Below are 24,512 nucleotides of genomic sequence, written 5' to 3' on the forward strand. Positions count from 1 at the left end.
AAGCATCTTTCTTTTTCGTGTCATTAAATGTTTAATCTCGCCGATTTAGATTTTTTGCGTAAAATCTTTCTGAAATACTTTCAATTCATTTAAGTAAATTTTGTATTGCTAAAGTGTAACACCATTAATATGTTTCATGCGAAGTATGAAAGTACATACACTGCAAACACATTTATTTTCGTCGTTATTTCAATAAAATTTAAATTATGGATATCAATAATTATTTAAATTTCGCGATTTTATTCTGTTCATCTGGGACATTATCTGGCATGATTGAGTATCGTTGGCTTTCTTTGTCATCCTCCTCAATTCATTGTTTATAGTCAACTTAAGATTCTTCCATGTTTTTCATTCGGCATTCTATAACTTTTAAATTTGTCACACTGTCGTTAAATAACGGAACGAAACAAAAGGAATAATTGAATATTGTAGACTCTAATAATTTAATTCCAGTCCAATGGTCAATGTGCCAGAATACTTTAACATCACTGAGAAGAATGTAAAGTCCCATTTCAGCTTCGTCAAAGGAGGGATTTTATTAACGGACAGTAATAACAATTACATTCGTCTTATAACTTTGGTGTGCATCCACCAAAACCGAATAACTAAATTCGTGGAGTTTAGGAAATTAAACATGTAGACGGACCTCTCCATTATAAATGCATTTTCTTTTCAAAGAAAATTTCATTTATAATTACACGTATCTTATTCTCTTGACACAGTTTGGTTGCGGAAACAAATCCCACTGATTTGATTTTCTCGGCGATTTTCGTAGACGCCCCCACCCAGAACTATTTTGAGGCAACATCTCACGAACTTCGCTTCCGATATCTTTGTGCAGTTCCTTAACGTCAAAATAATCTCAGATGTTCTTAAAGCGTAGTAAATACTTCATTAAAGACTTACTGACATTTATGTAATTAAATAAACATTATTATAATGGACCTGTCGTCAGACAGAACACTAAATAAAAATATAAATAAGTCGGGGTAGATTATAGATCGGGCTTCATTCGGGCTGGAATAAAAGGAATTCGGGCTTAGGTTGGTTGCGGGTAATATGTTTTAAGATAAACGTTGGGTTCGGGCTGGGACGGGCCAAATGGTCGTCAGGCTTGGTAAAATTTTAAAATTTATTTTCGTTTAAACCCCTAACCATGAGGATGTTAGATTCAAATACAGGGTCATGCGCTCACCACTTTCGTCCATCTTGTGAATTACTCCGGGCTGACGGAGAGTCTGTGATTCTTGAAGGTTTAATTCGGTTTGTGGGTTTAGAGGCGCGTCAGGGTCTATAGTTGTTTACGTCTTTCTGCTATTGAAGGAAAATAACAGGCACAAGAACGATGTTACTAAAACATATCGCGGATCTGTTAAGAAACTTAATTTGCCAAGCTCTAAAGTGGCCTGAAAGTGTAAATGTGCTTCAAAATGGGCGGGGGGCTGTGAAACCAATAAAATCACATTCAATACTGAAGTCTACTGGGCTCTCGTAACTGGTGTTTTAACAGTTTCTCGACGCGTGTGAACGGGTCGACGTACGGTCTATTTTCGGTCGCGGAGCAAAGCACTTACGCTTGTAAACATTCTTCTGTCCCTCTCAAACACTGGCATAAATACAAGATAGTCCGTTTTATGTTACGTAAATATCGGCAAATAATTTAATTTTTGAGTGCTGGAATAATATGACATGGGAAGAACATGTAGCACGCATGAGAGGGGTGAAAAATGGTCACAAAGATATTATTAATTAGTGTCCACTAGAAGGCTAAATATTTTTTAATTAGACCCTACAGATTCTAGGATGTGGGTTTGGTTGATCCCTTTTCAGATAGGGTCCATGATGAGGTTTGGTTTTGCCCTTCCTGAACATTTGATTTACAACTGAATGATAAATGTGTGGGTCTCACTGGAGAGACTTAATTGTAGCTTAAGCCCGATACAGACGCACGTACTTGTGGTCAGTTATTAAGTATCTGGCGCCGTAACGCAAGAATTCAGCACTTTCACTAGACACGGTTCAGCCATCTTTCTTCCTAATAAATCGTAAATACTAGCCTAAGAAACAAGGGATTTAAATTCCGCTAAATACACAACAATAAAACAAAACACGACGTTACACCACCAAAACACAAACTTTTATTACTGAAATCACTCTTGATGCAGTACTGGCATCCTCAGTTCGAACGACATGTTTCGACCAGTGTTGGTCATCTTCAGGCATTTGAATTTTGGCAAGGCTTTTCAATATGACGTACAAAATTCTAAATTCTAAAATTTGGTGACAGTTCACGGACCTTGTACAGAGTGAAAGGAAATAATATTTTTGGTAATTTTTAAATCAAATAATTCTTTCTAAACCATATTTTTAGCGAAAAAGCTTGTCTGAAAATTAAAATCGTTTCTTATCTTTGATTAATTAAAGGATATGATACGATTTAATGTAATGCAAATAATTATTTAAAAATTATCACCAACCAACCAGCGCTTGTCGATTGTTAAGACCTATATGGAAAATAACCAAAATGTTTTTGAAGATAAATGATAAACGGACTCGAACTAAGGATTTAGTGGGAAGAGAAGGAGGAAGTATGATAATCGGCAAATAAATTTTCTAGAGCAGTGTTCTGCAAACTTGTTTAACCCGCGACACGCCTTAATTTTCAAACACACTACGGGACACCACAGAGCCAAAAGAAGAGCTATTCCTAAGAATAAAAACTGCGTATGAAACACTAAAACCAATTACGTATTCCCTCAGCACACACAGTCATTCAGCAACGCCGACATTAATCGTGTTAACACAGAACCATGCACAAATGACTTGAAATACATTAGTATTACGCAGGGCTCGCAGGCCGCAGACTTGAGGTCGTGTTGAGTAGAGTTCGCGGGCCATCTTCATCAGATTCCTCTTGATCCACACAGAATTCACAATCACCACAACACGAGCAAGTGTCTGAGTCCATGTTTGATTTCGTCGTCACTGCCAGCTCTCAACTCGCTGTGACTACTATTCCTAGAATCCAGTGCCAAGTTTCGAGAGCAGTCTTACGTAATCAGTTTATCTGATGGCCCATTATCTCTGGCACTATTGAAATAAATATTAAATAATAACTTGCGTGTAATCGAGCAGCTGTAAAACGTCATTTATGACGGGTAAAATTTTCTTTTGTTTATTTACATTTTGTTCTCTCTCTCTCTCGTACTTTTCTTCGTACGTTTCCTGTTCTTCCAAGGTCAACTGTTTTATCCTTGACATCGTAGGATCGTTCCTCATCGGTGCTTTGTCAACGTGGTCTACGGCAGAAATCGAAAATTGGCAATGGGTGTGATCAGTGAATTTGTCAGTCTTCATATCACAATAATATAATTAGACTAAGGATAATCGGGGATCCTTGCTGCCACATTTTCTTCCTGTTATCGACATTATTTTGTCACTTTTCCATTCTTTACAAAGAGAGGAGTAACGTAAACAATTTATCTTGACAACGGATGAGTACTGATTTCCTCGCATCTACAGGGTACAATCATTTGTCTAATTTGCCATAAAACTAATTACAAAATAACTATAAATACAAGAATTAGTCTTTCTTGAGAAGCTAGTAGACTTTTGGTCAATAAACTTCTCGGCTTTTATAGCCTGAAGATTCATTACCACCTTCACAACATCCCGCTACTTGTCTTCAACTCCAGCCAGATAAATCCAATGCATGTCCTCACACTCTATTCCTTTAAGATCAGTTTTAATATTGTACTCCATCTATGTCAAGATCTCCCATGAGGTCTCTTCCCTCCAGGTCTTTAGGCTAACATCTTGTATACCTTTTATCTCTTCCACGTATGCACAAGCCATCTCACCGTCATCAAGTGCATAAACAGTTCAAATTACGAAGCTCCTCATTGAACATTTTTCTCGATTCTCCCACCAGTTGGTCCAAAAACTGTCCTCAGTGTTCTGTTCTCTGACACATTAAGTCAGTTTCCTTCACTCGGGACGAGAGATATAATTTGAGTTATTTATGGTTTATCTAAAAACACTGTCAGTAGCTCAGACATCGAGTGACATTATGGTGAATTGGAAAAGCTATATAAAGAAACAATCGTGGTCTAATTTAAGGTGTTGTTTCGTTATTTTCCTGAATGGACCGAGAAAATCCATGAAAACCCTCACTCTGGATAGCCCTGTTGAGATTTGAATCCGGGACGTCCCAAATACGAGGCTGGGGTACTAATGGATCAGCTGAATGTATTTCAGTCTCCTCAATAACATTATCTGCATGTACATTCAATAGCCAATAAATAAATTCTTTCCAAATTAATTTATTCGCCTATACAGGTTTTTTTATTCTAAGATGTTACATTTTATTTTGAGATAATGCCAAAATGTGCGTTTAATTAATTAAATATATCATGAAACTTTCTGAGGGGGTCGCGTTGTTTGGACAGCGGATGCAAACATAGGAAAGTTAAAATATAATTAACAGTGAAATGAGAAATGTAGCAGGGGATTTGCATATAAATCAGCAGGTACTGATCAGTACCCAACGGAATGTTATGGAAGTTGCAGGTAATACATTACATTCCAAGTTACACAACTGAAAATTTCATTTGGAATATGGAAGAATTACCATTACAGTGGGAAGTAATGTATTATTGTACCGGTGACTGTTTTTAAGAAGGAAAATAACATTCACTGTAGTAAATATCAAGGAATATAACAATTGTCAACCATACATAAAATTTTATTCAAAATTCTTCTGTCAAGCTTAATGCCATAAGTATATAAAATCGTTGGGGATAATCGACGTGAATTTTGACGTATTCGATCGACTACTGACCGGAAGTTCAGAATTTTTCGAATACTAGAGACAAAATGGGAGTAAGATGGGACTTGAACTGTTTTCAGACTTCAAGAAAGTTTGTGGTTCACCTAAAAAGAAAGTATTGTGCAGCATTTCCATCAAATTCGGCATACAAATGAAAATATCTAGGCTAATAAAATTTTGCACGTATGAATTAGATTTATTAAAATATGTTCGTTCCTGTATATGTATTTTCGTTATTCGAGGAGTCCTCACACATCTCCAATCTTAGTTTGTAGTGTTTTGGTTCATATTTAGTAGATCTATATTGTTCTGACAGTAAGTCACGAGTATTCACGGTTCTTCGCGTAGCATTGACTAATTTTAGCCGATTGTGATGGCATGCGCTAAAGAACATGCGCACAGTACCATCAGTATCCACCAGGGTTCTACGTATTTGTAGTCCTGGTACAGTCCAAATATTTTATAAAGAGCGATAAGGTTTGGCTGCTTGAATCTTGATATCAAATGTATGCGTACTTATTCAATTTACATACATATATTTCTGCATACGTGTGTGAAGTTCTCAAGCCGTTCACAGCCTTATTGATGTCCGTGGCCCAAGTACTCCAATGGAATAATATTGGGCGTGTTTGGCCCCTTGTGCTACTCCACAAGCATTACATCCGTCCTATGACAGATTGCGCATGTCCGATCTGGACTCTCGCTGCTTGCTTATGTCCTAGCGAAGGTCAAACTTCATAAGCAAAGGAATGAGTTATAAATGGGCTCTATAAACGAGGACAATTTTAGGAAATTGTTTGACCTGTCCAACCGGACTCTGCCGTTGCCAGAAAAACCTGATCTAATGTCCTTGTAAGGTCATGGGCAGACCAGATGGAGGTCGAGGGTGGCGTCATCTTAGACTGTCTAAAAATATATAGTTTAGGTGTGCCGTGTGTGATGTGTAAGCTACAAAGAAGTTTGTACACAACCAGACAGTAGCAGTTGTGGGACCTGAAAACTGTAGCAGAGATGGAGACAGTAAGTACCTCTGAAACGTCGGCATAGTTATGCTAGACTACACGACTCAGCATCCCAGAAGACAGCAATCTTCGTTCATAAATGTATTGTCTCGTTTTTGAACAAGATTGAAAAGGTTTAATTTTTATCGCAACATTTTGCGCACGCTTTATTTGCTCCCTTGTATTCTGAGTGTTGTCAGTTGACAAAAAGCATTCATACACACGCTTACATTACGCATGAGTTACCATAATTATTGCCCACATGAGCGTAATAGATCAGAGGCAATTTAGGAACATAAACTACGTTTTCAGTATAAAATTTAACTCTTACCTTCATATGTTCTTGTTCACAAAAGATACCGAAGTGAACTGCAATCAAGTTTACTAATTTCCAGTATTATCACTGAAATGTACGAACGTATTTCAAATGTTTTATTTCTTATCTACTGATTCATTTGTTTATCGAAATCCGTTGAGACAAGAGCAACATTGTTTCAAATTGATGACCTTGACTCAATAACTGAAGTGCATAATCTACGATATGTGTTTATGTGTCTGTTAATGTTTAAATTCGAAAGAAATATATTCAAAAAAATAATACGTCTATCTTACTTAAATTTAATTTCAGCTATAACTTTGTAATTAATGTATTCCTAATGTACTCTGTGAGTAATATATAACGATATAATAAAAAATCGATTTATCTTTGCGGCAGGGAATTGGAATGGTTCTCAGGTCGTCATGGGATCGAATCTTAATTGAGTCAAAAAGTTGTTATTGCTTCATGTAGCAACATTGATGTTGTTTCACCAAACTCGTATATTTTAGAAGATGTATTACCACAAGTCACTTTATGACTCTGTATTAAGTGACGCTAGTGGTTTAAGTGATTATAGAAAATTAAAACGTAAGAGTTTAAAATAGCGGTTTATGAATGACGTTGGTGTGGTGATGACGACTAGTTACAGACACCTGACTAGGATTCTTTTACCAAGGATTTGAATGCACTGCTTTCCGCTGGGACAAGTGCTCAACAGGAATAATTATTATCGGGTATAAAAATAATGTTACGATGTCTGGTAGTGTACAAGTGAGCAAGTAGTTATATCCGTGGTAATAAATGTAAAAATCACAGTATCTTTGTGTGTCTGCTTACAGAACATACCTCGTATATGTGAAATTCTGTCACTAAGAAACTTACGCTCTTGGCTGCTGTGATTTCTTTATGTATAACAAAGTCTGTCCCGAAGTGATGATGAGCGATAATCCCTCTCATTTCCATAGAAGAATGTATAATCGTACGCTAGTTCAGCCCGCATTCACACTGAACACAAGTTCAAAGTCTCATGTCCATTTCCCGTGTCTTCGGTCGTCTTTGTTCATCTTAAAGCTTTTTCTCTCGACTTCCAGTTATTGTAATGTTTCCTTCGCATTTGTTTTTATATTGCTCTAGTTTATTTTTGCCTTTAGTCTTGTGTTTCTTATAATTTTCTCCTTGACATTATGTCTCACTCCTTTAAACGATTTCTTTCTGGGCTTTTACTTCTCTACGAATTATTACTTCCATAACTGTAATATAAAAGGACATCTAATTCCTCAGATTCTAGTAGAAGAACCTTAAATGGACATTGTCTTTTTCTCAAATGTAATTTTTAAAACTGATCGCTAATTAACTATTTTAGAATCAAGCTTCGACTGATTAATCTGACTGAAATTACACAAACTATACACAAAACTACAATTGTAATATGCAAACTGAAAGCTCTGTAACATCTCATGTGAGGTCTGTTCTTTTCTTTGTTATCAATAATGGAGTATCTGACCCCATAGAGTTGACGTGTAATATATAAAGCGTCCAATTTCGTATTTCCAAGCATTGTCACCATTTTATGTTATGGCAGTAAATAACAGAAAAGATCTATGTCAAGTCATTTTATTTTATAACCTAAGTTTCATAATAAGTAATAATAATCCAGTATTTTCTTACGGTGTGTAGTGTTATGCTACCAGCCTTACAACAATAGAACTTTATGTTTAATAAATGTATAAAAAGACGCCGTGGGAATAAATCTTTTTGTTCTTGCATTTTGGCCTTTTAAAATTAAACTGTTCTCATATCACCCTTATCTTGTGTATATAGCACACGGCTGACAGACAAAGTACTTAGCGTATCACAAACTCAAAGTCCAGTTGAATATCAGATATTTGTCATCTCGAAAACAAATGTAGTATAAAGGAAATGTTTTGAACAAAACATATTTTTATTTTAGAAGCTATAAATTACGTCGCAGACATATCGTAGTCGGATGAAAATTTATCTATGTTTTATTTATTTTTTCTTTTATGACGTATTTTGAAGGCCTAAATTGCGTAGTAAGACACAAAGTTGTTGGGGGGGGGGGGGGTAAATAGGAGGATTGCCCGCGCTGTAAAGTCGCACATTATTTAAACCAGGGTTTCTGAATATTTTCTAAACCTGAAGCCACATTCATTTTTGTTTATTGACTTTCGGGTCGTAAGAGTTATCATATGTGAGAGACAGGAACTGTGTGCCACCTCGTCTGGTACAATGTTATTTGTACATCCCTATCCCATGCACTGAACTGGTTTCGTGGTAACAGCGATGGTATTTTTTAAAAAATGTAGTTCAAGGTCACAATGACACCGCAAAACGCAAGAAAAGCGCAACGGCCCGCTCCTTTAAGAAAAGAAAAACAGGTTCAGTGCACTCTAAATCTGACGAATTATTTTATCTCGGCCCCACGTGTTGTCTATGGCGCTCTGACACCTTGGAACACAGATTTATCTGAGAAGCTCACTCATCTAGTCAAAAAATCCTTGTCATTTACGGACTCCGAAGGCTTATTATCGAGTTTCAAGAGCCTACCACACACCTTTATCCTGAGCCAGATAAATCCAATCTATTCCGGCATTGTATATTTGTATACGTTCTTTGCGCGATGTGAAGGAAATTAATTTTGCCTGTTTTGGGCTGATCATGTCTGTGCACGTTATTAAACTCGAGAACCCCTGGATGAATTTGAATGAAATTTTGTACGGACGCTATACCACTGGGATCTAACATAAAATAGTACATCTTAATTTCCTACAGTAGGTAATACCAACATAACGGACGAACAAACTTGTGAGATGGAATTGACACTAACGCCATTTGCAGTAGGGCCGTACAATGATTTACGGTTGTCGGCTTGTTGCAGTAAAGTAGTCGTGTTCGCTGTGTCGCCCAATCATGTTGAAATCAGCAACCACTTTCACTTTCATCCAACACAGAAATTAATCGGGTCAGAAGATTCTGGTACCGTTTCACGTTGTCTTCTCAAAAGCAATGGCCCACAATTTCCCTTCGAGGCACTGCGCAATATACTCCAGTCGTCAATTAATGCATTAGTAAATGCTTCACGAACAGTAGAAAACGATTTCGATGAGAAATATAATGTTCCAGAATTAACACACGTTCTCGTGAATACATCGTGTCTCCACCTGCACAGATTTTTCGTAACTAACCTGAGTCTAGAAACCAATGTGGTCTTGACTGGAGTACATGGGGTAGGTTTGGAGAGGAAATTATAAAATCTGTATAACTTTAACTTGGCGGTTAACCTTACAGATGTTTGCCTATATTTTAGTCAGTTTTTCTCGGTGTAATACCTGGAAATAGGTCCTTCATGTTTGTTTTCTGTCTTATTTGACGTTATAATTATATAATAAAGTAAAGCTGTCCCACTATACGCCATGTAGGCGCTTGTGGGGAGAGGCGGTATAGCTCTTACTCATTCTTGACCTCGGCACTAGATGGAGGTCACGCCCCGGCCGCGCTTTACCCCCGGGAAAGGATCCCTGTACCCACTGGTTAAGAGGCAGGGTGGACCTCAGAATCGATCTGGGTTCGACCCCGGTCGACCAGTCCGTAGCCATTCACTATACTGGCTGAGATACCCCGGCTCAGTATAATTCTATATGAAATAACGTAAGAATGAAGTATATTCCAAGGTAGTATACCAGTCCAGAACCCCTGTAACTTTTGACTTTAAGTTTCAACTGGCCGGAAGATCAGGGGTGAAGGCCCCCCCGCTAGCAAGCCATATGTGGAGGTTCCCTCGCCAGCAAGGGATCTGGTCTCCAGGTCAAAACACATGGCAGTACTCAAGTGGACAGAGTCGACAGCGGGCTTTCAGACAGTAACCCAAACTTTAGTACCAGTCAGGGAAACAGTGTACAAGATTTTCTGTAAATTAAAAAGTAAAATTATTCGGTTTCTTAAATTTGTTGTTCCTGTATTTATTGATATACATCAAAATTACCACGTCAACCCTGAGGTGATCCTTGTTCCCCACTGACTCTAGTTCGGGATATAACTATCTCTTTCTGCAAGAACAAAGAAGATAAAAGTAGTGAGGAAGGATAGTTATAGTAGTAAATGATACAATGATGTAAAGATATGCCTAATTCATTATGCGTGTCACAAATCCTGCTATTTAGTCGTACAGTTTTTTAAACATTAAATTAACATTTCGTTTGTGTCTCAATGCCGTGGCAACAATTTCAATGACAGTGACTTGGTTGCCGCCAGTGCATATCGATCTATCGATATGCACTGGCACGAATGCATTGTTTCACTGCGATATCTATCAGGGTTATATGAGAATCTTCCGACGAGGATTTTAATATGCCACCCGACAATTACTACGCCTTCAAAGACTGAGTTGTAGCGCGCCGTGTAGTCTGGTAGAAGTTTACGGAAGTTTCAGAGGTCCTTTCTGCCTCCATCATCAGGGCGATGATAATAGATGGCTGTCTTCTGGGTTGTTGCGCCGTGTAGTCTGGTAGAAGTTTACCAAAGTTTCAGAGGTCCTTGCTGCCTCCATCATCAGGGCGATTATAATAGATTTCGCGCACTATGCAACGCGAAGTGTTTCGCTTTTGATAATGGTAACTGACGTGGAATTTGCTATTGAAGCAGTTTAAAAATACGAAAAACTCGTCTTTATGCTTTCCTTGCACAACGTTTGAAAAAATTTGCTCTGTATGAAGTAGACTACAGATAGCATTTTAGTCTACAACATTCATATTAGAATCTCTTTTTCATGTTATACATTTATAGACGTTCAAGGAAAAATAATTTCTGACTGCACGCTTCGCGACTGTGGATGCGTATCTAACTACAGTTAGGCCAATCAGATAAGCGAAATCGAACATTTCCGGGAAATTTCCATTCTTAACAAGTCCCTCCCCCTCCCTTCTTGCAGCCGGAAATCTGCGCTGTGATCATTTCCGGTTTCCACATAAAACACGGCAATCAATAAAGAATCTAATGGAATACGTCATAAGGATGTATATTGTAATGGACTGAGACATATAACTTCAGGTGGTCTGTGTTTATGTTAATTTATTCTGTGAGAACTTTATCAGAACTACCAACGAAAACAAATATGCTAGGACGCTGGAATTAATTTGTCCAGAATTAGACAAAGAGAGAATTACATACTCCAAAACCACGATGTAGTGAGAAGTCATAGTGCAAATGGAGCTACTGTGTCTTAAAAAATGTGTCAGTGTGATACCGAGTGTAATAAATCCAAATTTCTTGAGATTTAATTTTTGCGTCTTCTTAGTTGTTGCGTCGTGTAGGCTAATGTAAATTTACCATTATTTCAGAGGTATTAGAATCTCACTGTTCAACGTGTTTTATATACCATCAATATAATAAGATAAGTATGATTTTAAGTCAAAATTTGTAATTATACTTCTTAGTATCAGAATATTATATTAATAAATGATTTATAGCTGTTCCAGTTATACATTTTAATATAATTACTGTTGACAGCGTTCATTTTTCAAATGCTCATAGTTTTACGGAGTATCATATAGCTCGGGTGTGTAATGACGTCACATGTTCCGTTAAAAGCAGTGAGCAGGATTTATGACTCACTAAATTTAATATGTGCATTTTATGTAAGCATAACTACGTATTGCTATAGTAACGTAATGTGTTTACGTTTATCGCACTATAGGTTGTGTCACACGTGTTTATATAACCTCAGTTGTTTTATAACACTGTCATGTTAACACTGTAACACACAGAAGTAAATTGAATTGAGACATGTCCTTTGTATAAACACAGAAAAAATGTGAATATTCTATAGTTACTCTTTTCGTAAAATATAAGGCAAACTGACATTTAATATTATTTGTGGTAGCATTCTCTACATATGATCTAAATTTGGTGCTGTTAAAAAGCTCGAAAAATAAGTAACTATTATGTATTTCAACTTCCATATATAGAACGTCCATAATTTTTGTAAGGTCTATCGATAATATATAAATTTGAAGAGTATACAGAATTATTTTATAGTGTAAGAAGAAAATGTTTTTACAAAATTCCTAAGTGCATCAGTATTCTCTCCCTAAAAAAAGTAGAATGGCACAAGTTTACGAACGTTTCATGGCGCCTGCTGCCTTCATTATCAGGACATGATAATGAGGGCATCTTAAAAGCAACACTGCATCACCAATAAATGTCAAGAAATAGAATTATTACTATATTTAGATCTGAAATTGAGATGACGTCATATTCAATCGATGGATCTTATGCAGAAATACTGAGGACACGTACTGGATTCTGCACCCATCGTTGCTTAGATAATAGGCCTACTTTAGAATTAAAATTAATACCTTTAACTACTGGATAATACTTTTAGAACGCTTGTATATGTCAGCAAGAAAATAGAAATGGGTGCTTATATTTCAAGCACGTGCACCAAAGCAAAGTCAATACAAGGTCATTCTATCACAATGGGCAGTAGATAATCAAAAACCGTGTCAGAATTTAATTACCTAGGATGGAAAATAAAAATGAAATTCGCAATGAAATTAAAAACAGTCAAAAACTGTTATTGGCCTGTTAACTTTTTAAAATGCATAAAGATTGCAGTATGTGAGATAAACTCTTTTTTTCTGTTTTATATAGTCGTAAGACGAAATATATTACTCTGACGTTGAACATAAGTAGCATTGGTATCAGCGCAGTTTTTAACACTTGAAGTTTTGTTATTTAATAAACGAATGTTGACAGACATTTATGAAATGTTACTTTTGATAACACGCAGAAAACATTAACACAGAACAATACTTTTGACAGTCTGTCAATCAGGATTTTAAAATCAAAATCATCAACCCATTTTACAGAAATCTATACAATTTAATAATGTGGGCAGTTTCACTTTTAAATCCTTTTAATTTAGATAATTATCTCGATAAAATTATCTTTGTAGGTGGCTGATCAGAAAATAACCGTTTGTCTCAACACAAATAATTTTGAAGCCCTGAATTGATTACGGCCAGCTCCATCCACATCCCATCCTCACTTTCCTCCCTGAGATTCATCTTAATGTTATCCTCCCATATATTTAGTCTTCCAACTGGACATTTCCTCACCAGAATTTTGTTTGCTCTTTCTTTGTCCTTGTCTTAACCACAGAATCAGCCCACTACAGCGTCCTACATTTGGCTATTCTAGGTGACGTGTTAATTGCAGTTTTTCTGAAAATGCATCTTATTCATTGTTCACTTACTCCATCCTTCTTAAAAACAAAGAGTTTATGAGCGTATTGTTTTGAAATATATTTTAGAGCAGTACAAAGTAGTCTTATTACGATCTTCGGTGTTTCGTAGTGTGCATGGGATGACAACAGAAGATGGCTCAAAACTTCTAATTATCAGTGTCATTCAGAGATGACTCAATTTTCTGCCATCCTCCAATTATTTACTATTTAGGCGATTTATGTGAATTACGAAAATCTTACTGGCCCACTCACTAAATTGCTTTGTCTTACAGAATTCTTTGAAATTTAATATATTCCCAGTTGATCAAAGAAACGTCCTATTTTTATGGAACCCGAAGCTTCAGTACTATATTTACGAAAAACCTGATTGGACTCCATCCTGAGCCATGTGAAAGAAATGGCTGTCTTTTGGGTTGTAACCCCGAATAATCTGATAGACGTTTACCTACGTTTCAGATGTGCTTTCTACCTCCTTCATCAGGGTGGTTGATGGAGGCAGCAAATACCTCTACCATATAACACGGCACGATAACCCATCAGACATCCATCTTCAAGAAATTCCCTGATTCTATGCAAAACGAAGTTTCATTACCATGTTTGCGAAAGACCATCACTGGACCCTGTCGTAAGCTAATCTAATGTAAAATTTAAAGTCCTATATTCCTAAGACAAATTTTAATAATTTCCCTGAGGTTTCCCGATCAAAATCTTGTACTCAATTAAAATTCTCCACCCTTGTAGTACCTGTCCTGTGGAAACCCTTGATTTTATAAGCATCAAACCTGATTTGCCGTTACTTAAAAGTCAAGGCAAAGCCAAGTTTCGTAACGTCACCGCTTTGTAGCCTCTGCTTACGCCCATCAGTGATCTGAAAAGACGGTCCTTGCCAGTGTCGACATTTGCTTATTCATCCGTCGCCCACCAGTGCCCTTGTCTGAGCAAGTGAAGGTCTTCAGATAATACATAAATCCCGTTAACATTAGCACAACCCCAGATGCAGTTTTAAGAAACTATTACCATTTCTAGCCGTGCGTTTCGTACGTAGAAAAGATGTGCTTTTTGATTAGTTGCCAGCTAAGTCGATGCAATTGCTGCGTTCTGCTGGGTTTCAGTGGCAGCAAATATCGTGACGCCATGCCGTGGGTCCGTAAACTAGTGATGATACGCGAACACGTGCTTCCTGTCAGACCACGTATTCAACTTACTTTCATTTGAACATTTTACCAACACGGAAAACGAATCGTTTATACAACTTGTTTTCGACATATATACAAAGCAAACCTATTCAAAGATAGGTAAATAATAAAACCAGTGCGAAATTAAACAACATGCTAATGAATTCAATCATGTACCAGTAGCTCCATAGTAATGAAACTGTTCAACTACAGCATTATTCTTAAAATTATTCATTGTCAGGACTTTTTCCATCTTCTGTTCTTTAAAACCACGACGTTTCTGTCCAGTAACAGAGACTAGCTCTATCTAAGGGACCCAACAGAGTAGGTACCTCTCACCTGAAGACGGAGACAGAACCAGCCTCCGAAACGTCGTGGTTTTAAAGAACAGACGATGGAAAAAGTCCTGACAATGAATAATTTTAAGTGTAAACTACCGTCGTCAAAACCCTTTAGAATTGAATTACATCATTATCATTAAATTACCCAATAGAATAGAATCTTTCAGGTGCTGATGTACTTTAAGTACCCAGAGGCTTACAAGATCCCGCCACTGGTCTCCATAGAGAGCCAGATGAATCCAATCAACACGTTCTTATTCTCTTTCTTCAAGGTCTGTTTCAGAGACGACGGTGCACAAGAGCAGGGAGGAACCCCCCAAAATATTCAACATGGTTCATACCCGTCTTAAACTTAAGTAAATTATACACAAAAGTGAAACGCTCAAACAAAGAATATGGAATACGAATTTTTCTCTTCTTGTAATACAGTTCTTTCATCCGCTAGCCTATATCTATCATATTAGGGATGAAATAAAATAAAATTGTGTTGTAGGTCGTTGGCTTCTTGCGAAAATGTAGATTAACCAACCTGGTATTTTAATGTTATATTGAAAGAATGCTGACAGTCTCTGCTGAAGTTGGACCTTACCTTTACATGGATTACGATGAAACTTTGCGAGGTATCCTAGCTGGGATGGAGGAATGGATGAAGCAGAGACAAGAACAGAATATCGACTGAATGTTCAAGCTACTACACTAGTCAAAACCTAACATATCATAGCCGTCACCAAACCACACGTTTCATTAATTCATGTATATTGCGATGACAGCGCATTTTGTAATAGAGAAAGTAAGACTTCAGTTAAGACCATTTGTCAGATTTCTATTGCAGGTCGCCTCCGGTACGCGGGCCTTTATTTACCAATCCATGATAAAAGAGAATGTGTTGTTAGAGCATGAACCAGTTTGAAGTGGCCCAGGGTCCACGGAAGAGTTATGACGTTGATTAAAGAGCGAGATTATGACAAGAAATTTCTTTTTAACAGCTGACTGACAGGCCAGCAGGTAGCCTGCTTTTGTTTTTCCTTAGTTTTAAAGTCCTTTGTCTGTTGTGGGCCGTGTAAGATCACCCATAGTTAACGGAGGATGACAGATCACCAGGCGATTAAAAGACGACAAAACTATCGGTGTATTTTAACACTTTTCGATACGCTGACTGAGGTTTTCCGTCTTGTTGCTCAGTTGTAAGGCAAATGTCACTTGCCGACTGCCTGGAATTGACCCATCATCCATTATTATAAAAGAACACTCAATGCCTTTCGAAAACTGGGTCTGCACCCGTCATAACAGTAACTTTAGCCTAGATTTTAAAACATAAACTTACAAATTGAGTTCGTCTTCTGGGGTGTTACGCCGTCTAGTATCATAGAAATCCACCAACGTTTAAATGTGCATACTGCTTCCATAATCAGGTCGATGAGACAGCGACCTCCATGAACTTAAAACATCAGTCAATTGCCACAATAGAATTTTTACAAGAAGGCTGGACATCATTTTAATCTCTCTGTATAAATTTGTATTCATTTGTGTGTGTGTGTGGAAAATATTTTGTGTTTGGAAGAGACAAGTTTCTACCAAGTCACTGTAGATGGTAGGCTGTACCATAGGTTAGTTTAATGAAGTGGAAAGTCTGTTGACGTAAGTGACACAAAACGAATGTTCTGACGTGTTCGTCCTCATTTTTCTGAACCATTAAAGCGTCAGTTTTATGTGTCTACAGATTTGGGGGGAGGGGTGTTCTAAATTATAGCATATGCAGTGGGACAAAACTAATTAGATGTTAGTTTTTGTTAGAGCTAATAAAGCAACGGAAACATCTGCAAATTTAAATATTTAAGAAATCAAAAATGATAATATGAATACTACGTTTGAAAAAAAATTAAAATAAAACACGTACACTTAGGAGAATAATATGCAGAATTTATGGCAAATACTGTATAACAGGTTTGCGGTTAAAGATTCATGAACACAGAGTTACAAGAAACGAAAGGGTAAGAGAAAAAGTTGTCACTGGTAGTTATTGAACACCATTTATGGCATTATTATTGCTTCTACTGTCTCTCTCCCTCAGATGATACATGAATGAATGTAGAGTAACTTGGGATAAAAATCTGTTCCATGCCATTTTTTTCCACCATAGACCCTACATGTACTAATCTGGGCATAAACCCGAGGATCCGCTGTGAGAAGCCGGCGTTTAACCACTTAAGCCAAGGTCGGGCCAGAATAGTTTTCCTGTTGGACCCAAAGGCCAAGAAACCCCTACTGTCACTATTGCATTGTCCTTATCTTTAATAATAATTATTCAGAAATGACAAATTACCATTGCATATGCTGAAATATACGTTTTATTTAAATGTGTACAAACTACTGTAGAGTTGTATATTATTTTAAATTTACTCCTGGAAAGCTTGTATCTCTCTCAATTTTTACCTGGAAAACTTACACAAATTTTTTGAACTCCGCTACTTTAACAGCTTGAATCTGATACAATAACAATTTGTACCAGTAGAACGTACATCTTACGCTTTTAAAGTCGGTAGCTTTAGTGAGAGCACTGAGCAATATTTTCTTTTACCAGTGACGGAATATCAACTTCGAAAAAAAGGGTTTGTAATAACTGATAATAAATTAACAAATTCTTTCGCGGGCCTGATCACAGCTGGCCTAATCTATGGCAGAGACGTGCGGACAGCGGACATTTTGCTCCACATTTATTTTTTCACCTCCGCACCAAATTGAGTTTTATGGTTAGCAATTCGACGAGGAATCTTAGATATAAATATTTTGCGTCTGGGAATCCAACTCCTGTCGTCTTGACAACTTAACCGGGTCTAAAAGACCAACGGAGGCGGCAGAGGTAAGACAGTTTTAAGATCCTTGTCTCACAGAGACAAATGAAGTATAAGAAACGGGATAGGAATTTTTTCCGCAAGTGGGTGAATGTAAGAAGTCCATAAGACGCTGGAAACAAGATTGGATCCTAATTTAGTGTAAGTGGTTTCGTGTTGGACGAACATATATGGAATTGTTGCAGAACGATCTGCTTTTTCTCTAGTCACTACCCCCACACTAGCTTGGGTTTGGTCAGACCTTTCACCCGACAATCATCCAGTTCCGATGTTATGAATGCGTGGAGTTATCCCTCATATCCCCCATACGTTTTCATGTTGTGGTGCTTTGGCTCAGGGACACCTATTAATCTTTCTTCCATGTGTCCACATAAAACGAATACCTGAAATTATCCCAGGACTCTTCCGGTCCACATCCTGTCCAATTTATTACTCATTAATTATTCTAGTGGACTAGTGGCCACTGAATCCAGGGTTCGCGGGTTCAAACTCGGCCGAGAGTAAAGCCGGCGGTCCCATGTCGTACATTTACGACATGTAAAAACATGAACGAGATGTTTCGTAAGAAAAATTCAGCGGCCATTTCTCATCTAAGTCTCTCCTGGTTCACTACTAGATGGTTCTAGCAGACAAATCAGGATTGAGTAGAAATTGTAAAGAGACGGTGGGCTTGTCACTCACTACTCATGAATGCACACTTCAAAGACAAAGAAACCTCCCACATGGGAGGAGGCCAAGGATTTACTTCGGGTTGTTGGGCCATAGAAGAAGAATCATTTGATGTCATATGTCTGGGTCACTGACAGAATCGTTCAATAAATCACAAATAAGTTCTTCAAAGACATAAAAATGTCGTTTAAATGTCAAAGGAAAATGGGAAATGCACGTGGAAATAAGACCGAAAATAAGCAGTAATTATGATAATATTTGGGCTAGGAAGATGTCCACATGTTTTTATAGCATGCTTTCTTTAACGACAGTACAGTACAATAAGGGATATCTGCATATTGCGAGCATTTTGTGATAAGCCTACTTGTGACTCATTCCAAAATATTATACAGAATGGTTCTGACGTACTACTCTGGTGGCCACCTGCATATCCTGACATTCTGTAGCACATAGCGGTGGTATTCCGTTAGAGGAATCGTAGAGATTACATCACCATTTTCCGGTGACATCACTTAGGTTAAGTGATGTCATTCTACCTCCTACACCTCTTCTTCAGTTTTATTGTCTCACTTTTCCCTCGCTGTTGGATTTTTATCAGGCACAATATATTTACGTGCTTTCTTTGTCTGAAAGAATCTTTTCGAGTTTCATGTAGGACTTGAGTCCGAAAATGGCTGTCTTCTGAATTGTAACGCCGTGTAGTCTGGTAGAAGATCAAATCCTACTTAATTATGTAGAAGTTTATTAACGATTCAAAGATCCTTGCTACGTCCATCATCAGGCCCTGATATAGGCAGCAAGGACCTCTGAAACGTCTGTAAACGTCTACCAGACTACACGGTGCTACAACCCAGAAGACAGCCATGGAGTTGTATGGTTTCAAATACCTGATCTGTCGTTTCTATAAAGTGCAATAGAAAGTAACATACGAGTATGTACACTATTCTAAACCAGTATTCCACAAACATTTTTTACCCGCGGCACACCCTAATTTATCAAACACACATGACGACACACCACAGAATTTTGCCTCACTATGGAAGGGATTCGGTTCTGTGCATGGCATAAATATGTATCTACATAAAAATCCATGATCTTAAAGAAATCAGGCATATGAAGACAAAACATAATACGTGTAGGATAACACTATCGATTATGAATCATGTGTGTGTGTGTGTGTTGCGATTTCTAATTACGAAATATATAATAACTTGTTTTTCGTCTAATTATAAATTGGAAATATTTGTCTTGCAGCATACCAGAAAAAGTGTGGCGTCACAACGGTTATGGAACACAGTCGCTATTGCGAAAGGATTAAAGCTTTTCGCAACAAGGCTTGGGTTCATGTTCCGTGCACCATGACTTCAAATGCATGTAGGAAATAATACATACAAGTTTTAATCTGAAAACCTGAAAGAAACCATTTTGGAGACATTAATGTAGTTGGGAAGATAATATTCAAATGGATGTTACAGGAATTGAATATGAGACTGTGGATTGATTAAATGCTTCCATCAGAAATGGTTTGACGTAACAAGGTACTAGGTCTCGCGCCTCGAACAGGACTATGCCCTTAATTAGAATTTAGTTTGGAATTTAAAGACCTAATTGCACTTCCTAATGACATTATCCATAATTCTTTGTTGTTAAAATGAGTGTGAATACACTGCTACATATTTCCACATTACAGTGCTATTTCAGTAAGAAATGCACCAATTTATCCTATAATTGATCATTAACGAGTCACACATTTTCACTTCTCTTACAGATAATGTATTTAATATATGTGTATTAAAGACTGAAACGACGTAAAGGTGAAGTATAATTAGTATTGGCTGTTTTTATATACCCGCAAGGTCTTGAGACCTCTTTAGTTAATTTCTACGCTGTAATAACGCCAAGATAAGTATTTCATAACCACTTAACATGAGGCTTACATTTTACGGTCATTACACCGTGTAGTTCTGGGAAGAATGGAATTTGCTAAAAATGTGCCTAACACTACAGTCAGTGCTCCAAATTAGTCGACACACGAATTCACGTTTCTTATATCTGAATTTCTTACCGATACTTCTACTATCAAAAATTTCGATACGGTATTCTTACTCTGTGACACTACACTTGATGGGCCTTGTTCTATTGAAGTATGGAATATTTCTTAAGCTGTTTAGACATTTTGTAGGCCTATACCTCCATAAGACAGTACAAAACAGGGGAAAAAAACGCTGGAAAATATTTATGCTTTGAGCGGGATTCAAACCTGTGTTCAAGGTCCACGTTCCCGAAAGCTGTGATTGGTTTTCTTAGTTTTGGAATCTTTTCCGATACATTTGCAAAATAAAGTGGAATTTTGTGGAGAAGGACGTACACTTCTCATCATACAAAGGGCCGATATTACGTGTCGAATATCAAAGACTTTGGTTTAAACTAGATTGTTGCGGTAAGCGACTTCGAATTATCTATACACTGCATTATGTTTTTCCGCCTTTGAACTGACTCATTCTCTGAAGAAGTGAGGGAGCATGAAGCCAAGTATTTTCACTCGTGAGGAACAGTTAAAATGAAATTAATGCATTAGAGAGATTTAGGATTTCAGATTTTCACGACTTTGAGTACAAAGATGGCTGTCCTCTGGGTTGTAGTTTACCTACAATTCAGAGGTCCTTGCTGCCTTCATCATCATAGCGATGATCCTCACAAGGTATATATTATCAATAAGAGCAAATTTAATATTACTGAAACTGAAAGTTGTAATAATTCTGTAAATAGTTTTGTCCGAAGTGATCCAGACACTTGTGTTATTTCTAATGTTATTCCCAAAACCATTATAAATACGAGAAACATTTCAGACGCGTTATTGGGAGAAGAAATAAAATAAGAATGAATGGTTAATGATGTAATAGGAAACAATTATTACTCTGTGGGCATTTACGAGACAAAGGGACTGAATTTGTCCACGGAATAAAAAGAATGCATTGTTTAAAGTTATGGCGACAATGACGAAAAACGAAAGCCGTCGATAAGAAATAAAATATTTGATTTCAAAAGCAGTGCAGTACATCGGTAATATATCACAATACAAGCAAAATCAAATGAAGGTAAAGTACATAAATCGATATCCACACAAGACGCTGTCTGCCATAAATATACCTCCCGTGTGTTTAGGACAGTGTACACACTTGTAATATTGAATTTCCCTTTTTTAAGATTTATGTGTCTGTATTATGCAAACTTTCAATTGCTTAGACATGGGATGAGTTCTTCAGTCTGATTATTCGTGTGCAGATATTTCAAAATATCACTTCAGACTCTACGAACATGCGTTTGTATCAACTAAATATTTTACTGAATTTAAAAAATGGACAATAATTTATTAATCCACTACTTCAAACAGGAAACAGCTTGTTATGTACATTAGAACTGTGTTCCCTGATTCCTCTGAACCTAACGCCATCTTTTGAGATTTGGTGGAACTTTTAACACGCAATAGTGCCGCTCATCCTTGGTACAAACCACGATGCTCGATCGGCAAAAGCGGGACTATGGGACAACACCCGAACCACACTAGCAGCATGCTACCCTCTCAATTGGGCTACAACATGATTAAACCTCAGCAGTATTAAAATTAAATTAAAACCTTCTGATTTCTTAAGCGCGCAATATAAGTTGTGATTATAATAATTTGTGTATATTTTATCGATCTGTAAACACGATCTTTTATATTCATCTTTGGTCCATAACTCTCGCAAGTAAAAGAGATGTTACTATGTTACGGTTGAGATAGGATATTCGGAATTATAGCTCGTGGACAGAACAGGAACTAATTTAGTCTGACATCTGTAATTTGTCTCTGTATAATACTCAGTAAGCGCCCAGTCCTTCTTAATAACGACCTTGGCTTGTAGAAAGCAATGGATTATTTTGTAGTTACAGAATTCTGTAAAATGTTTCATATTGAATGTTGGTCAGTCACCTCAGTTATTAATTTACTGTCCACCGCGGTGAAAATTTTGATTTGTGATCTTCTGAGTTTTTTGACACCGCATATTTTTACCGATGTTTCGGACTTCATTGTATGTCTGCAATGGTAGCTTCTGATCACTTTCCTCCGTTGGAAATTAAACCTACCCGTAACATTATGTGCCCGGTATATCAACTGCACCTCAGACAATGGGCAGTGCCCAGTACAGTCCAGGAATAATTATTTTTTCCGTGATTTGTTTTTGGTCCTGAAAAAGGAGCTGTAATGTGATGTCCAAACACAAGTCTAGTCTGAATTCTTGCTGTTATCAGAGACTGTGGCTGTCAGGAAGTAACCCTTTTGGATTTCACTTCTCTTTTGCGTTCTACGAACTTACAAACTTCGTTGTGAGAACAGGGAATTTATCTTGGAAGTTAATGTATCAAAAGTTGACACTGCTTTCAGTTTTACGACAATGATCTTACCGTACACACACGCTGGCAACGGGAAGACGAACGTCGGGTTGTGGCTGTGAAATGATGCCCTGTCACATCCGAATCATTCGCTCTACCACGAGGCACTGCAAAACGAAATGTAAAGACAGATGAATGCAAGCGCTTTTAGCTGTTGGAGGGGGAATATTGAAGGGGAAGGAGTGGCTATCATAGCAGTCAACTGATGCGATAATAGAAAACTGTGGTTTTACAAAGTTATTCTGCTTCTACTTTACAAGGATATGTTTATAAGATAGTGTAGTTGCGTCATATTGTGACTTATTAAATTAAAATTAAATTATTTGGTTATTCCGTCAAATCACAATGTATTTAAAATAAGATAATTAAAATAATTAAAATATCATTCTGTGTTCCAATTGTAAATCGATTATTCGATATGGAACACAGAATTATATTTTAATTATTTTAATTATCTTATTTTAAATACATTGTGATTTGACGGAATAACCAAATAATTTAATTTTAAGGATATGTTTATAAGCACGTTTCCGACTTTCGTCCATCGTGTACATGGTCTAGTAGTATCGGAATCTGTTATTTCTCGTGGGTTATAGCTCAAAATAGATCTTGGTAATCTTTCTGTTTAAATGTCTGATTTTCTCTGTAACAGTTTAATTTTTATTAAAATTTGAGGTCCTCAAGGCTGTAAAGATGTCCGTGTTGGTCTCCTGGGTTATCACGCCGTGTGGACTTGTAGGAAGATAGCGACGTTTCGGAGAAACATATTCCTACTAACACATAATGGAGGAGTGGTCACTTCCATGCACAGATTTCGATACACCAAAGAAAATAAAACTTCCGTACCCAGTTCATCAAACTCATGCTAAAACAAAGAATATAAATAAAATGCGTCTCTAAAATTCAAAATTATAACTTTTAAAGTAATGATATTAGTGTATTTTTCCGTCAATATTTCGTTGTTTGATCCTGAAGTTCGCACTAGTTCTATCCCACTAAAAATAGTCGCAATTAGTTTCAGAGCAAACGTAAGACGTCATCACCTATCTTTATCAGACTCAGATTTTCCATGTTGTAGTTTAGCTCCGAGTTATAACTCATAAGAAACACTGTTTTTATCCAATGAACTTGTCGTGTTAAGAATTTATATTTTTTAATACAGTAAAACCTCTCTAACTTGGACACTTGCGGTCCAACTTACGGAGGTGTCCAGGATAGAGGGAAAGGGAAAAATCATCCTTTCAAATTGTGGTGTAATGACAATGAGGTAATTGCAGAGTATTATGGAGCCCTTCCCAAAAAGGAAATTATTGATAAGAAAAATCAAAAGAGTAAATTAAATTTTTACAAATTTTGTTTTCACTAAATTAAACTTGCATGGATAAGCTGAAAGGGAAGGGCACCAATACTCTACGTTTACCGACAATGTAATCTATTTACTTACATAATCTAACTACTGTAATTTCTGTTAACACTGTTTAACTCAGTTGCAAGCACAGTACAGTACAACCCCTCTATAACGCGGTTCGCTATACCGCGGTTCCAAATATAACACGGGTACCTCATGTCCCCATAGTGCAGCAAAAAAAGTAAAAAAAATCATCAATTATCCTTCACACAGAACTCAAA

At 37.0% G+C, this 24,512-nt stretch overlaps 1 protein-coding gene and 1 long non-coding RNA gene across 7 annotated transcripts in view; one reads left to right on the forward strand and one right to left on the reverse strand.

Moving 5' to 3' along the window:
• Positions 1 to 22,999, reverse strand: part of ZnT77C (Zinc transporter 77C) — a 43,275-nt gene extending 20,276 nt beyond the window's left edge. Inside the window, exons 1-2 of one of the 6 annotated variants that reach the window (XM_022070798.2) lie at positions 2,833 to 3,005; positions 1,196 to 1,314 (exon numbers count right to left, since the gene is read on the reverse strand). Coding sequence is in view for 2 of the 6 variants with exons in the window: in XM_022070770.2 (XP_021926462.1) it covers positions 2,844 to 2,968 (125 nt within the window). In the remaining 4 variants the exon portion in view is untranslated. Of the gene's footprint in view, positions 1 to 1,195; positions 1,315 to 2,832; positions 3,025 to 6,160; positions 6,211 to 22,895 lie in introns of those variants that run through there. The other 5 variants (XM_022070815.2, XM_022070806.2, XM_087347871.1 and 2 more) reach the window with 5 other exon arrangements.
• LOC110833149 (uncharacterized) overlaps positions 5,279 to 24,512 on the forward strand; it is a 38,155-nt gene continuing 18,921 nt past the window's right edge. Inside the window, exon 1 of the long non-coding RNA XR_002544140.2 lies at positions 5,279 to 5,848. This is a non-coding gene — a long non-coding RNA (uncharacterized LOC110833149). The remainder of the gene's footprint in view (positions 5,849 to 24,512) is intronic.

This window comes from Zootermopsis nevadensis, unplaced genomic scaffold (assembly GCF_977971745.1).
Source record: "Zootermopsis nevadensis isolate Lab colony 2312 unplaced genomic scaffold, Znev_1.0 Znev_ptg000012l, whole genome shotgun sequence".
NCBI lineage: Eukaryota > Metazoa > Arthropoda > Insecta > Blattodea > Termopsidae > Zootermopsis > Zootermopsis nevadensis.